Source organism: Vigna unguiculata, chromosome 7 (assembly GCF_037176805.1).
Source record: "Vigna unguiculata cultivar grain cowpea cultivar isolate G323 ecotype 2 chromosome 7, ASM3717680v1, whole genome shotgun sequence".
Classification (NCBI taxonomy): Eukaryota; Viridiplantae; Streptophyta; class Magnoliopsida; order Fabales; family Fabaceae; genus Vigna; species Vigna unguiculata.
In genome coordinates, this window is record NC_140798.1 from 3,750,179 (window position 1) to 3,766,461 (window position 16,283).

At 30.7% G+C, this 16,283-nt stretch overlaps 1 protein-coding gene across 2 annotated transcripts; it reads right to left on the reverse strand.

Moving 5' to 3' along the window:
- Nucleotides 1–9,392: 9,392 nt before the first annotated feature.
- Nucleotides 9,393–14,068, reverse strand: LOC114190293 (BTB/POZ domain and ankyrin repeat-containing protein NOOT2-like). Of its 2 annotated transcripts, XM_028079122.2 has the most exons (3): nucleotides 13,236–14,068; nucleotides 10,324–11,294; nucleotides 9,393–9,955 (listed from the first exon to the last, which is right to left on the reverse strand). In XM_028079122.2, exons 1-3 carry the CDS (start codon nucleotides 13,698–13,700, stop codon nucleotides 9,940–9,942), a joined length of 1,452 nt encoding a protein of 483 aa, XP_027934923.1. In that variant the 5' UTR covers nucleotides 13,701–14,068; the 3' UTR covers nucleotides 9,393–9,939. The 2 variants fall into 2 exon arrangements, with proteins under 2 accessions (XP_027934923.1, XP_027934922.1); XM_028079121.2 differs by lacking the exon at nucleotides 9,393–9,955 and having other exon boundaries at nucleotides 9,986–11,294; nucleotides 13,236–14,067.
- Nucleotides 14,069–16,283: the final 2,215 nt, after the last annotated feature.

A 16,283-nucleotide genomic window follows, 5' to 3' on the forward strand; every position in this document is an offset into this window, starting at 1 on the left:
TATTATCCAGTTAAACAATCTCTCGGTCCATTTATTTAGCATGTTAATTTGGGATACATCTAGTTGCAGAAAATATGTTGGATCCTTGTCCTGTAAAAGAGGATTCATTCTTTCTAATGGAGGGGAGAGAGAGGAGAATCGATTAATCCTTATAGCACATGAGAATTGATTATTCCTAATGGAGGAGAAAGGATAATCAATTTTCTTGCATTAATTTTTTTCAAAATTAGTGCAAGTGACAGATGAGAATTTATGAAGATACAAATCGATTCTCATCTACCTTTCAACTTTAAATTCTCTCATCCTCAAGCCACATTTGTTCATCTTATAGAGTATTTTAGTATTTTTCTAGTTTGATAAGTTGGCTTTCTCATATCATCTTCGTTTAATGCAAAGATTTAGAAATACATCGGAATAATACACGTTAAAAAAATAATATTTTAATTCATTTTTTTTATTTACTTTTAATTTATTATTTTAATTATTACTAGATTATTTTTTTATTTTTTTTAATAATGTAATGTAGTAATGTAGTGGTAATTGAAATGGTGGATTAAAATAATCGAAAGAAATAGTCTGTGCATGCATGTATACATATTTATTTGATTTGACCTAATTTAACAGCATTGATCGATGTTTAACAGTAACAGTGGTGTGACTATTCCCTGTTCATTGGTATCATTTTTGTTGATGCGTGAGTCTGTTTCTTTGTCTCTATCTCACCGAGCCACGCGTGCACGTCCCTGACTCAATTTCAGAACCAGATCATCGCAGTGAATTGTCAATCAAATTATTGGATCCTACTACCTTCAACAATACACATTAATTCAATATCTTCAAAAACTACATCAACCCTTTTTGTCTATTTCTTTTCTCATAAATGATGCCATGTAAAGTTATCAACGTTGCTTTTGCTCAACAAATTTATTTTCACCAGATTAATGTAATAAAGCCATGAACTATGGGATTTTAGATTTGTCATGATTTTTTAACATTCTGCATACTGAAGTTTTGAAGAGATTTGAGAGAGTATGTTGCTATTTTACCACTTTGCTCCTTCTTAGTACTTCCTAAGTTTTGCATCATTTCCATTTTCATAGTTTTCTATTATTATTGTTCCCTCATGAAGATACCAATGTGATTACGAAGAAGTAATGGAATCAAATATATTGTACTTTGACGTGATTCCAACATTGACGTGATTCCTACATCGACGTGATTCCTACATTTTCAGTAGTTTTTGTTTAATGTACTCGGTTCCATTTGTTATGTATCCGATTTTAAAAGGTGTTTTAGTTCTTTATCCCATTCCGTTTTGGTGTATCTGATTCCACCATTACTATGTCCTCGATTTGTGATTTGTAATTGAAATCAAATATATTATAATATTTATTTTTTTAATTAATAAATATCATTACTATTTTTATTTATCAAGAAAAAAAATTTAAAATTAATTACAACTTATCTAATCATCATTTTATATTATTTTTAACAGGGCAATTTGATAATCTTACTTTTTTATAAATTAAATTTTATTTTTTATTAGCCACATTAGTCAAATCTTACACAAACTTTTACAAAATTTACTTTTAAATTCTTTTCACTATCAATTCTAAATCACAAATCACTTATAAAGAACAACATAAATTTCACCCTAAATCCACTCAAATCAATCATTTCTTTCTCTCTCAGATACTTTCACTCAAATGTACACACCTCGATAAGTTTCGTGTTTTACTTTTACTTTTAGTTTTAGTTACATAAGTATATTTTATTTCTTATTAATGAGAGTTCATGATAAAAGAAAAATGTTCTTATTTTTACACTTTCGGAAACAATTAAGTGTTTAAAAATAAGATGATATTTTATAGTACAAAAAATATTTTTAAAAATATACTTGCATGCACATGTCTCGTATATAAATCGCACTTAAGGGTCAGATTAGGAAATAAAACAAAAATGTGTAAATAAGGAAGTGTTTTTTTTTTAATGGAGTAATTTATGTCTCCTCAAATTTTTATAGTAATGGCTATTCCAAAAAAAAAAAAGTCAAGTTTTTCTATAATAACAGATATTGAATTTTAATGTATGAAAAATTTGCTAAAAGAGTATATTTGATTAAACTTTCAATCAGACAAAAGAAATAAGTGTATAGTCTTGAAAGTGCTTATTATGTTTTAAACGTTGGAGTCAAACGTGCTTAATTATTAAAAAAATCACTAACTAGATAATGAACACAATAAGCACTATAAGAGATGAAGGTGCGAAGAACAAAGTTCAACCTTTCTGTTATGTTAACATTGAAAAAGAAGTTAGGGAGATTCAGTTCCTCATGTTGAGCAACTAATGTGAATAACTACATGCACTGTCATCACTTACGCATTTTCTGGCTTTTCTAATAGCTATAATTATTTATATTCAATTTGATACTCTTATGTTTTTTTTAAGGTGGATCAATTTAGTACATTCTGTTATATTTCGGTCAATATTATTGATAGAGTGAAGAACTGTTACTTTGTAACAAATTAAATAATTAACTAAAATATAACGGAAGATGTTAAACCGAACCATTTTAAAAAGATACCAAATTATCCTTCCAAAAATTCGGAAATCAAATTGAACCTTTCAAATACTCGGAGACCAAATTAAATTAACTCAAAAGATCGGAAAACAAATCAATAATTATATCTTTTAATATTACGAGTGATTAATTTAATCAAAAATGCTATATCATCTTCCTATAAATGAAGGAGGCTCTTATAATATTATAATTTTAGAAAGTTCAGTTTATATTTTTAATGATTAATCGCTGAATTGTTAAAAAGAAAAGGAAAGATATTTGTCTGCAGAATATTTTTCAATGTTTAAGTAAAATAAATAAATAAAATGAGTACAAACATGAATAAGAGAATTTAGACAAAGCCCAAGAATCCCATTGGTCATATTCTTTAAAAGTTTGGTGATCAATCTTCAAATGTAGAAATTAGGTTTCTTAAAAATATCACACTTTTACCTCGCAATGGTCGCACTTGATAAGAAATTATATATTTTAACTATTTCTTGCTAATAAATAAAGAGCATTATTATATTTCATATTGCTATATAAAAAAATAGATTTACTAATCTACTCAAATTCGTTTATCAATCACAATTATCGATGATTTACCGATTTATCAATGAGTTTTATCGCATCATACTCAAAACTCAAAGCATAAATTTTTTACACTATTTTATCAATGAAATTTACGCACTAATACTTTTGTATATCTTACGACTTTTATTGACAGATATTTCTCTTGTTAGTTAAAATCCTAAAATCTATAATTTATCAATAAATTCTACTTTAATAACAAATTTTTACTCCTCAGCGAAATTTTATCAATAATATGGTATTTCTTATTATGTATACTTTTAATTATTTTCGTATAAATTGTTATTTTTAATTTATACATATCTTTTACAGCTCATAACTTGAATCGACGTAAATAATATTTTTAATTAATTCTAAAATTCATGACTAAAATATACTTTTTACTTTGGGGAATCGACATTAGTTATAACCACTATAGAATCCACTTTATAAAGAAAGTAAAAAAAAATGTAGATCTCAGTAATTTACGTACGTGTACATAAATTACATTTTTTTTTATCAGGAGTTTGTGTTTTACATGTCTAAACATCGTATTTGATTTACCAACACACAATTTGTTTAATAGTGTATTGTCGAGAATCCCATTATATATGTATGTACAATTGTTTGCATGCATGTCTTTGTGAAGGAAAAGTAAAATAAATAATGGACACCACTAACGTTGTGGAAGCTAACCATGGCATCACTTGCACTTACATAGATCATGCCCTATTCAAATTACAAAACATTTTCTAAGGAGAATAATTTAAAAATGGTGGGTGTTTGAGAGTGGGAAAACCACATATTTTTGCTTTGGAGAGAAGAAAAGTAAGATATTTTGATTATATGGCTTCAACTAGTGTTACTACTTTGGGTGACCAACCAAAGACAAGTTGTAAATAACAGACCAAAGATGTGGAAAATGCCTATGTAAGAGAGTTGTGTAATTAGGTCATTTCCTACCATGTCCACTTCATTATTATCTATAGCTATAATTAGAGATGTCAAAGTGAGTTAACCCGATTCATACGGGTTGAAAATGAGTGAACCTAATCTGACTCACTTTATGGTAAATCAAAAATTTTGCAACCCGACTCAATCCAACACAAGTTGGTGGATTAAGTGGGTTGACTCACCAACCCACATAGTAATACATGAAAGGACAATGATACTATGGCTCTCATTATTTGACTTTCATCCTTTATTTTCTGACGTGATTTAGTGTGGGTAATTGATTAATGTATCACTATCTTTTCCTTAAAAAAAAATCAATGGTCCACAATAAATCACATCATAAAATAAAAAATGAGAGTCAAAGTATAATTTTTCTACATGGAAACCACAATCATTTTTCTGTAATGAAAAGCCAGTTAAATAATTATTTAGTTTTAAAAAATTATTAAATGTTTTTTTTCCCTTTTTCTTTCTACTGAATAGACAAGACACAGAACATATCCAGTACAATTGCATGCATTAGTAGCTACATATTGTAAAAACCTAGCAGTTCATGCATCGTAGTGGGAATTATTGAATAGCAAGCATTATTGTAAATGTTTTATTTATAACCCATCTTTTTGGCTCTTTTTTATGCATTAAGAAAATTATGTTTGCAGATCTTGAAAACTTTTTTATACACGAATAAATAAACTTTAAATTCATATATCACTTGCCAGTATTTTCATTATGGTTAATAAAACTAATTTTAGCAATAATAGTGTAAAAAATTGAGTGTTTGTTGTTTATCTTTTACTAATAATTAGTGGTTTGCCACTCTAGTTGTATTATCACATGACTATTAAATATTATTTTTAATTAATTAATTTATTTATTGAAACAAACACTGCAACAAAATATATGTATTTAGTATTGGTCAAAAGTGGATACTAATAAGTAATGGTCAAAACCATAATTAACTAGTAGATCATATTTGTGTTGCATGTATGATTTTAAAAACATGGACACTAATAGGTTAATGTCAATTTTTGAAGGCTAACTCTAAATAGCATCGGATAAGTTAACACTAATTTGTTACTAGTTTTTAAATTAATTTTTAATTAAAGTATTTTATCTAATTTTTAATTAAAGTATTTTATCGTTGATCTAGGTGTCATTAATGTATACGCTAAATAAAATTCATTGTTAATATTAATCTAATTCATTGATTTGACCGATGCTAATGAAGGCAATTTAAAACAAGTTTCTTATACAACATCTCCATATTCAACAAAATAAAATACAAAAAAAAAGATAGAAAAAATAAATTATTGTAGATGAAGGAAATGAGAAAAGGTGTGTGGATGAAAGGAATAAGTGAGGATGAAGGAGATGTGTGGATATGAAAGAGTTGAATGTGAATGAAAGAAATGTGTGTAAGTGAAAGAAATAAGTATAGATGTGACAAAATTTATGAATTTGAATGAAGGAAATAAGTATAAGGAGATTTATATAAAACAATGAAAGAAAAATTGTAAGTGAAGTGATTGTTCATAGTCAAATTGAAGTCTTTAAATAAAAATTATCTAAAATTCATATTTATTCGCTCAAGACACACAAATTCATAATATAAATTAGTGTTGGGTTGTGAATACTAAAAAAATAATCTTTTTCTGGCACTGTAGTGTCATATAAGTGAACTCCATTAGCACCCAACATGAAGCGAACTCATCAACTAAGTCAACACAAGCATTTATCTATTAAAAAATTAAAATTAATTTTACAGTTTTTAGAAGAAAAAAAAATAACCTTTAGCATCACATAACATTCAATGGACTCTAATCGTATCAGTTAAGGAGACACTACAAATATTTATTTATTAAAATAATTCGCGACTAGAAAATCTTTAAACTAATTTAATAAGAAACCAAAATTAGTTAGTCACTATATTGACCAATTTAGATACCAATTTATAAAATTAAAAATTAAAATTTTTTGTTATTAAAATAGTCAAAATTGATCACTAATTAATTATAGACTAATTTAGAAACTAATTTATTTTGGTAGTCAAAACCTAAATACTAATTTGTAGTTATCAATTTTCTTTGGTAGCTAAAACAATGGTAGCTAGTTTTAATGAACAATTATAATTTTTTATTCATAATTGTGACTATTTTAGTATTCAACAACTTTTAGTTTTGTAAAATAAAATTTAAATTAATCATTGTAATTACTAATAATTATTGATCACTAAAATTAGTCACTATTTAAAAGTTTTCTTGATCGAAATTACTTTTACAATTTTTAACTTTTGTTTCAAAAAAATTAACCTGTTTTGCAAAGTTAGAATCAGTCAAGTCGCAACAAATAACAAGGCAGCTTGGTTGATAGAAATATTTTGGAAGCTATTTTTTTTTTCTTGTAGAAAACTCTTTACATTTAAAAAGTATTCATGTCGTTGATGTGTATTCAATTTAGATGTAAATATCGATGTATATTCAATTTGATCATATTCAGAATTAAAAAAAAAAGACATGAAATAAACGAACATTAATTAACTAATATATAGCATCAAATTGTTGACGCACATGAAATAAACTCTAAAACTATAGACAGTAATTCACTGGGTTTTTTAAATTTCTTATAAATTACAATTAATTTATAAGATGTGTTAAGTGTTTCATATATACTATGAATTATTTTATACTTCATTCTTAATATAATATAATATATGAGCAAAGCATGTTGATATGTGACTTACTTACTAGAGAAAAAAGTTGCATTGAAGATCAAGAACAACTCTTAGTGGCAAAAGCAATATCCTTCTTAAATATAAGAGCTTTTATCTTGTGTAAATAATAATAAAAAAAAACTATGAGAAAAGTCTAATGTAAAGACATTAATATAAAAAAGTAAAAGAGAGAAATCATGAGCTCTCATTAATATAAACTAAGCTCATATGATTGAGTTTGTTAACTTGAATAAGTGTTAGCTTAATAAATGTTGACTTAAATAAATATTCATTTGTTTTTTTATAAAGTAAAACTTTATTTTAATTAAAAATTTTAAGTACAATCTCTAAATTTGACTACTAAAAATATCATATTACACAAATTTTCTTGCAAATTTGTTTAAAAAATTTGTAAGAAAAAGATTTTTCTTTTCAGTTATTGTTTCTAAGAATCTTAAATGGCAAGTAATTGCTTCGTGAATAATTATTTCATACAAAATTATAAAATTTGTAAGTATTTTTTATAAAATTTGTTGCTAAAAGTGTTTTATACACAATATTTTACAAAAACAATGACAGCAATTTCCTGCAAATTTCTTTTTTATAACAAAATTTATAAGTATTCCCTAAAAAAATTTCAAAAAAAAAATAACAGAAAATATAAGTTTTTTAGTAGTGTTTTATCAATTTAAATTGGTTAAATATATACTTAAAACATATAATAAGTTTTCTCTCAAGTTTAAATATACATCCTCACATTTTTATAAAAAATTATTGCTTTAATTTTCAATATTTTTTGAACTATATTATTGATATGAACCATTTATTTCATCATTTTTGGTGAAATCTCTTCTCCAAACTACAAATTTTCTTTTAATTTACAACATTTGAATAGGATAACTTATTTAAGGGAATTAAATCTAGTACTACTTCCCTCCCCATGAATCACTTATGAACCACCTTATCACAATGATTTCAATAAATCAAAATGAAAAAAAAAATGTATAAATTGAATTATTTAAAATTAAATCTAACTTAAAAATAATTCGAAAAAATTTCACCAAAATAATATAATAATAATAATAATGATAACATAAAAGAATTAAACTGAATTTTATCATAACAAATTAACTAAATTACTTTCACTATAATTGTTGACAAACATTTTATTTTAAAGACTATTTTTCAATCCCATAAATTATAATCCAATTTCTGATAACCCTACCATGTAAACAAACCCACCCATTCCCACCGTAATCACAACCTCCGTACCTTTCCTCTCTTCCAAACCTTCCACCTATTAACAGTGTGCATCTCACTGCATAGTTCTCTGTCACTGTTGTTCTGGAAACTCTTATATTCCAATCTCAAACTTGACTTTGGAGGACATGAAATTTGGTATTGGAGTTATTGGGTTCAATCAAAAGCCTTAACAGATGAAAAAGCATGTGACAACAGTGGTGATAGGTGGTTTTGACCATCACAATAAAGAGATAAGACTGAGATTTCAGATAAGGAAAAGATTGTACGGTAGGATGAACAAAAAGAAAACCTTATTGTTTAATTCAAACGTTAGCAGCATATGAATGACCCTTATGTTTTCTTGTTCAGTGGATACATACATGTCAAGGTTTTCCATGCTAGAAGATGCAAAAGGGTTAATTAATTTATTTACCTTTTGACATTAAAAAACACAAGCAACTAGCAGGTGAATCATGATTACACCAAAATCTCAGGCATACCAATGAGTAGTCACTTCTCTGCTTTTTTTATACAGTCCAAACTGCTAATATCAGTGATCCATTAATGCCCTAGTTTTAGTTAAAGTCATGTACTTTTCTGTCCTAGATCTCTGCCAAACCCTGTACAAGTACAGTTATACTGTTTTCCTCTCAACTCTCTAAACTATGAGTTTTATCAAACTCAAAAAAACATGTATAAACACTGGTTTTCATCAAAGTTCCCCCACTGATCATCACCAACATTACGTAAAAATAGACACACTGATGATAAATGCAACATATAAATAATGACACAGTTTATGTATAGTTAAGACTAGTATATGTTTGATAAAATTATTCTATGACCTTACCAAAGTAAATTGGACTAAGCATTTATGACGAGGAGATGCGTACACGTTTATACACTGAAGCAGTAACAGAAGTGATGGTTGAACTGTTCAAGTATATAAAATATTTTTCTAATAAGCAGAATTACTGGACAGTTGCATATAAGTTCATAGATGATCCGATATATATAAGTACAAGAAAAGTAAGTTTAGTTTTAGACATGCATCTGGTGCACAATTTTTCAAGTGTTAATTACCTGATAATTTGGGTTTGAAAAAGCTTTCAGAAGAACACGTACTAAAAACCCGGGATGCATAGGTTATTATCTATGTACATGCAGGAAATTAATTATGGAGTAAACTCAAGAATGTTCCCTGACCCACTACTAATTATGAAGTTGGACAAGGATTAGCAATGATAAAAGATATTACTACTAATGTAATTGCTTTTAGCTGTAAAGTGTTTATTTTATCCTGAAGAGGCTGCTACAAAAGGCAAGGGGACAAAAAGAGGATTACATGGAAGGAGATAGTGCCAATATTTTAACTTGACATGTGTGGTCACACTCATTGTAGCATTCATGCAAGACAACCAATCCATTTGTCCACAGCCACAACTTTTGCTCAAAAGAAAAACAATAAATCCCAATACTAATTATATACTAAAAACAAATTAAATGAATTGGTCCATAGGCCTAAATATCAGAAGAAAAGATGCCACTGCCATATGATTAATCTCTTAACTCTGATTCCATAAGCAGATAAACCTTAATTTGGAAAATAAACAAAAAGGAAATATGATGAGAGGTTGAAGCAGAAAATAGAGGAGTAAATGATTTGGGTTAGGAGAAAGTGGGACAAAGAATTGGAATCAGAAAAGCCAAATTAAAGAATTGGCCGTGATAAAAAAAAAAAGAAAAAACAAAGAGTTGACAGGTGAAGTGGGATTGAAAAGATTGACCTGCGTCTCCTCCATGCACCCTTTCGTTTTACAGCAAAATAAAATAAAATTACAGTGATTAGATTCTCCTTGTCGCGCTTATCCTCATATCTCCCATGAAATCGCACTTCACAATGCTACCATTTGAAAAGCCTACAAAAAGAAACACAGACAAACACAAGATAGGCCAGAGACCCAAAACAGAATTAAACCACCATATCAGATATCAGTGTGTAGTGAGTGAGGTGAATATTCAACACTATAACTATTTCCACTGACAACCCCAGAAAAACAAAAACCCAATCTACAGTGTCCACAGTCTCTTCTTCATTGCAGTTGAAATTAACTTCAATTATATTTCCATTTTAAGTTGAAATTTCAAGGTACCCACTAGCCAGACAGCTATATAACCAGCTACTCTAGCTCAAACATATTATATCTATATATATAAATAATAACAGTAATAGGTAGTAGTAGTAGTGGTCTAGAGCTAGAACTAGAAGTCATGAGAGTGATGGTACATTGATGGGTCACATCCACCACCTTGCGAGCCATGACGGTTCATGGCTTCCCTCTGGCTGCTGCTATCATCGTCACCTATTTGTGGCGTGGCGCCGAGGTTCAGATACACCAGTCTCGAGTCCAAATTGCTGCTGCTGCTGTGCGCTTCACTCATTGGTGGATAGATAGAAGTTGCAGAAGCAGAAGTGTTCGGGTTGTTAGTGTTGTCGTTGTTGCTGTTGTTAACGTTGTTGTTGTTGTTGTTTCCTTCTTCACGAGACAAAACGAGAGCTGCAGATTGCACCAGCTCCAAGCACAGCCTCAGCTTGTTGGGTTCAATGTGGGTGAGTCCAGGGACTGCCCCTTTGAAGAGGAAGTCCGAGGTTAGGGTTCTCAGGATGTCCAACGGGGTCACGCCGTCCACGGTTCGCACGTTCGGGTCAGCGTGGTGGTCCAGCAACACCGCCACCATCTCTGGGGATACCATCTCCGCCGCCACGTGCAGAGGAGTCTTCCCGGCCGGCCCCGCCGGGAAATTAACGTCCGCCGCGCCCAGCTCCAGCAGCGCCTTCACCACCTCCCTGCTGCAACTCTCCACGGCGTAGTGCAACGCCAGCGCCTCGTCCAGGTTCAGGCCCTCCCCCATCACCATGAGCTTCACGAGTTCCACGTCGGAGGAGTCCAGCGCGCGCCGCATCCGCCGGATTTTCTGGTCCTCCATGTCGGCGGCGCCCAGGTCGGGGTGCTGGTGCGGGTGGCGCAGCGGCAGCATGGAGCGGCGCGCGAGGGAGGATTTGAGGCGGAGCTCCTCGATCTTGGCCACCACGTCGATTGGGAGGTGCTTGGCCAGCACCTCCGGCGGAAGACCTGACTTTGCCACCAGGTGGGAGCACGTGCTCCACAGCTGCTGCATTTCCTGCTTTCGAGATGCTATCAACACTTTCATCACATCGTCGATCGAAGCTTTCTCCACCATGCTCGCAAGTTGTTTCTGTCCATCAACGAGTTCAAAGTAAGAGTTTTTATACCAAAGTTCAGATGCAAAAGTTTAACTCATTTTATTCTCAATAATTATTTAAACAAAAATTCTACTTCTCCAATTATTATGTTAATGCAAAAGTTTATTTCTTTAATCATTTTTAGATGAGAGAAACAAGAAAAATAAAAATAAATGAACTACCCTACCCGTTGAAATTAGCTTATATAAGCACAAGTTTAAAAAATAGAGAAATTGTGTGAAGAATTTCATTTCTACACATTAATTTTGTGAATACGTTAATTTCTACTTCTGAATAAATCAATTTAAATATTTGTTGCTATCTTTTAATCTAAAAATGTTTATTTAGAATTGCAGAAAATATATTATGCTAACATTAACCCATGTTTGGTAGAGTGGGGAAGATGAGAAATAATTACTTTTTGTTGTTTGTCTCAGGAAGAAGAGGAGGTTAAATGGCTGGATGCCTTCTATTGTTTATTTTAATCTTTATTTTCTCTATCAATTTTTGTTTACTCAACTTATTTCGTCCTTTATCTTCCGTCTAAATCAAACATATAATTAATGTTTATTTTATAATACAAATTATCCTCGAAGTTAACTTTAATGACATAACAATATGAAAAATATATAGTAAAAACTTTATCTGATTACTAAATCTGCCCTTAAAATGGTTGGCAGTGAAAAACTAAGAAACGAATGTCAAAGAAAATGAGGAAATCATATAATTTATTTTTTGTTTAGTTCCTTGCTTGCGAAAACTCTTGATTTAGCTAGAGCTTTAACTTGTTGAAACATTATGTAATTTGGTTCTAAAAGTAAGAAAAAATGCATTAGAACAAGTAATGTTTCAGGCATCAGGAACTAACTCGATCTATTTATAATGCCCATGCATTGAATGAATGGCAGTTATATCAGAGGAAAAATAGTGGGTTAGTGAGGTTTCTGTGAAGAGTTATGGAAATTTTCACACTGCTTTGGCTGCAAAATGAGAAAATAGAGGGAAGAGAACAAAATCCAATAATAGATATTATACTAAAGTCGTGTAGGAGCAGCAAACTCTTTTCTGTTTTAATTAGCTTGCTCTCTTTTCATCCAAATGAGGAAAGGAAATGATTTGGAGTGCTCGCTATGTGGAAGACAAGATTGATGTATATTTATTATCTTAATTTGGGAAATATTTTATATGCATCATAAAGGGTCAAGAGTGTCTCTCAAATATGCTACATGAAATCAAGAGTGTCAAGACATATCAACTCGTAAATATAACCATACATAAACCCATGTTTTTACCTTAACTTTCCCAAAAGATTTTCAGACCCTCAAACAAAAACCCAAAGAGAAAACACCATGCAATGAATTAATAAACCTTCGAATAAACAAACACACAGTCCCAGGAACAAGCAGAAGAAAAATTGATATCTATGCAGGTGCTGAATTACTCACATTTCAGAGAGGGAAGCTATCATCATGAGATCATAAAAAAAAAAAAAGCACAAATCTGACTCAAAAAATTTCACTCTCTCCATCAATCATTCATCATAAGGTAACAGTCTTGTAGAATCATCGAAAGGGGGTGTCAAAAATGAATGTGAATAAAATAAAATAAAGCAGGAAAATCAAATAAAATATAACAAAAATACCCCTTCCCAGTTTCCAAAGACCAGACGCAGTAACTGTCCGAATTCCCAAAACCCAGAAAGAGAAAAACGTAAGACTGGTATTAAAGAAGGAAACATGAACATGTTTATGGAAAGAAGCAATAATAAGAGAGAAAAAACTTTAATTTACAGATTATTTTTTTATTTTATTTTCGAAAATGTTTATACAGAAATTTCTTCTGAGGTAAACAACCTTTATTTTATCTCTATAGAAGTGTTTAGGGTGAAACATATCCTAAATCGCAGAAGCAGAGAGAGAGAGAAATGAATTAACCTGAGTGAGCAATGCAAGTTGTTCAACGCCGAAGTATCTGGCCGCGGCGAGGGTGTCGAGGGCGAGATCAACGGCGGAGGTGCAATGCGTGTGCCAGCACCCTCGCTCGCCGCAATTGGGTCTGGCCTCGTGCTTCTGCGGCACGATGGAGACTTGTCCACTGTACAGGAACTGCAGCAGCAGCAAGAAAACCTCGTAGCCGACGGAGTTCACCGGGATCACGCCGGGGGGACGCGCTGCGGAGGCGGCGCCGGCTCGCGAAGCGGCGGCGGGGTCGAGACCCGGTGGAGGGTCGGGGCCGCAGAAGAATTTGCGGAAGAAGAGGCTGCGCGCGGCCAAGATGCAGCGGTGGGCGTGAACGAGACGACCCTCGACTTGGAAAGTGACGTCGCTGAAGGCTTGGCCATTGATGAGAAGGTTGAGGTAGTCGAGAGAGAGAGATCTTAGAGAGTCTTCGAGGGACATGGCGATGGTGATGATGATGATGGTGACGATGATGGTACTGTGCGCGTGTGAGCGTGTTATGAGTAAGCAGCGTGAGTGAGTAGTGGTTGTACAGTTTAGGGTTGGTCCCTATCTATGATCTATGGCTATGAAAAGAAGTTGTGAGAGAAAAGGAGTTAGGGGAAGGAGTGATTGAGATGAAATAGTAGAGAAGAGAGTGAGGGTGTTGGGGTGTTTTGTTTGATGTTGGTGTTGTTTTTGTTGCGGTCGATGATGCTACTGTTCCAGTTGTTGTTGTTGATGTTGTTTTTATGGGATTCTCTGCTGCGGTGTTGAGTGTCTCTATTTTTCATAGATATTTCCCTTTTGGAGAGAGAGAGAGCAATTTGGGTGGCTGTTATGGGCGGCTGGGTTTTAAAAAGCATTTCCAAAATTAACTATAAATATTCTAAATTCTTTTTTTTTTATTTAATCTAATAATATGCCTAGCTACCTCCTTGTGTGCATGAATGTGTACTATGAATAAACAAAAACTAATGTGTATTATTACGTCTTCCGTATACGTACGTATCAAAGGAAATACGTACACGGGGTAGACAGGTTGCATACACTTGACTTCAAATTAAAATTAAAAATAATTTATATACACGTCCTTCCTTAAATCATTATTTAGAGAGCTAGTAGCATAATATAATCACAAAATTTAAAAACACTATATATTTATATGTAAAATAACAATTTAAAGGGACAAAGATATAAGTAGCATGAAATGATAGAAAAAGAAAAAAAAGACGATCGATGCTGGTTAAGTGATTAAAAATAATGTTACTACTTCAGTTTGATAATTAAAAAAAAAACATTTGATGTCTTATTGACTGTATATATATGTATGCAGGGTTGTCAAATTTACGCTTATGCATCTTACCGCACCAAAACCAAGCACAAACTTCTAAGATAACTGCAAATTAACTTCGAGAACAAAGGTGTGTAAAAAAAATTAAAATTAAAAACATGGTCTTAGGGAACAAATGTTCATAGTTTGTATATACTTTTTTAATTGTCCAGCTTGATTTATAGAATTAGTCAACCCACTTTATCAATTGCCTACTTTATTTTTAATATTTTTATAAATAAATAGATTATATAAATTAACAAAATAAATAAATAAAAGCTTGAGACATACATGATACATTGATATTTTAATTTGGATCACGTATTAGTATCTGACACATATCTATGTCCGATACTTTATGATACTTTATCTATACTTATCAATGAAGTATCTAATTTATAAAATTATAATAGACTATAAGAAAATATTTGAACAATGACGAATTTTAGTGACAAAAAAAATTAGTCACTATATTAACTAAACATTATTGGCAACTAAAATAGTTCAAAAAATTATAATTGGTCTCTAAATTTATAACTAAAATAGTTTATAAATTGGTCACTAACATCAGCTATCAAAATTTTGACTACCAAAATAATTGGTCTTTAATTATGAAATTGGTCTCTAAAGTGGTCTGTAACATATTTTTTGTTCTTTAAATTGATCATTATTTAAGAGTTTTCTTGTAGTGATACTTTTGGGATGACAATAATTTGTATTTTTAATGTTGAAGACTTTAGTACACATGCTTTTAGTTTAGATTCACACAATAACAATCATATATTTATTATGTCTTTAAGAATTATTCTATACTTTTTACTTTTTAATATTCATATATCATGTATCTATCACGTATCGTATCCGTGCATCATAGTTTGAGAATAATTCAATTCTAAACCTATTAAAATAAAGTGAAAACCAAGCTTCTAAAAAGTCATATACATGTAATATCATTAAAAAAAATGTTTCTTTAGTAACAAATTTTAGTGATCAAAAGTTGTTAGTCATTATAGTGACTAACTTAAATACTAATTCATAAAATAAAAAAATTATTGGTTACTAAAATAGTTAATATTATGCATCATTTCTTCCTTATTATTTTTTAGTTTTATATTTTGCAACTTGTCTTATTTTCTATTGATCAAATTTTGCAAGCTTCCAAGTTCTATCAATGGAGATTTATTCTTCAACACCTCTTTAAATTGATACATATTCACCTTAAGGAGCACAAGGATTTGTGAGTCAATTGTCAATGACTCCTTACATAGTTTAACAAATTCAAAAGAGAATCCCATTTAGAGTTGTGTGTTTTCTTGTGGTGAGTTTATTGTGAGTGTTGTCTAGAAGTTGTATGAAGAGTAGACATTCCAAGACTTGATGGTTGTACAAAGACTAAACTTATTTTTTCCTTCATGATCTAATTTCTTATTTTTGTATTACACTTAGATAAAAATATTAAATATTAAAACATAATATTATTTGTTTTTATCAAAATTCTAAGGCATATTAAGACTATGTTGTCACTGAATAAATTATAGGGATCAGATTATCATCTAGGATCTTATTCAAACTTCTGGGTCTAATAATACAAACCTCCCATGTAATGGATTACCACTCAAAATAATAATTTAGATCGTCCTTGTGGACTTTCCAATTACAAACTAAAACAATATAATCAATTATCCTTAAATATAATTGATTAAACAAGTTTT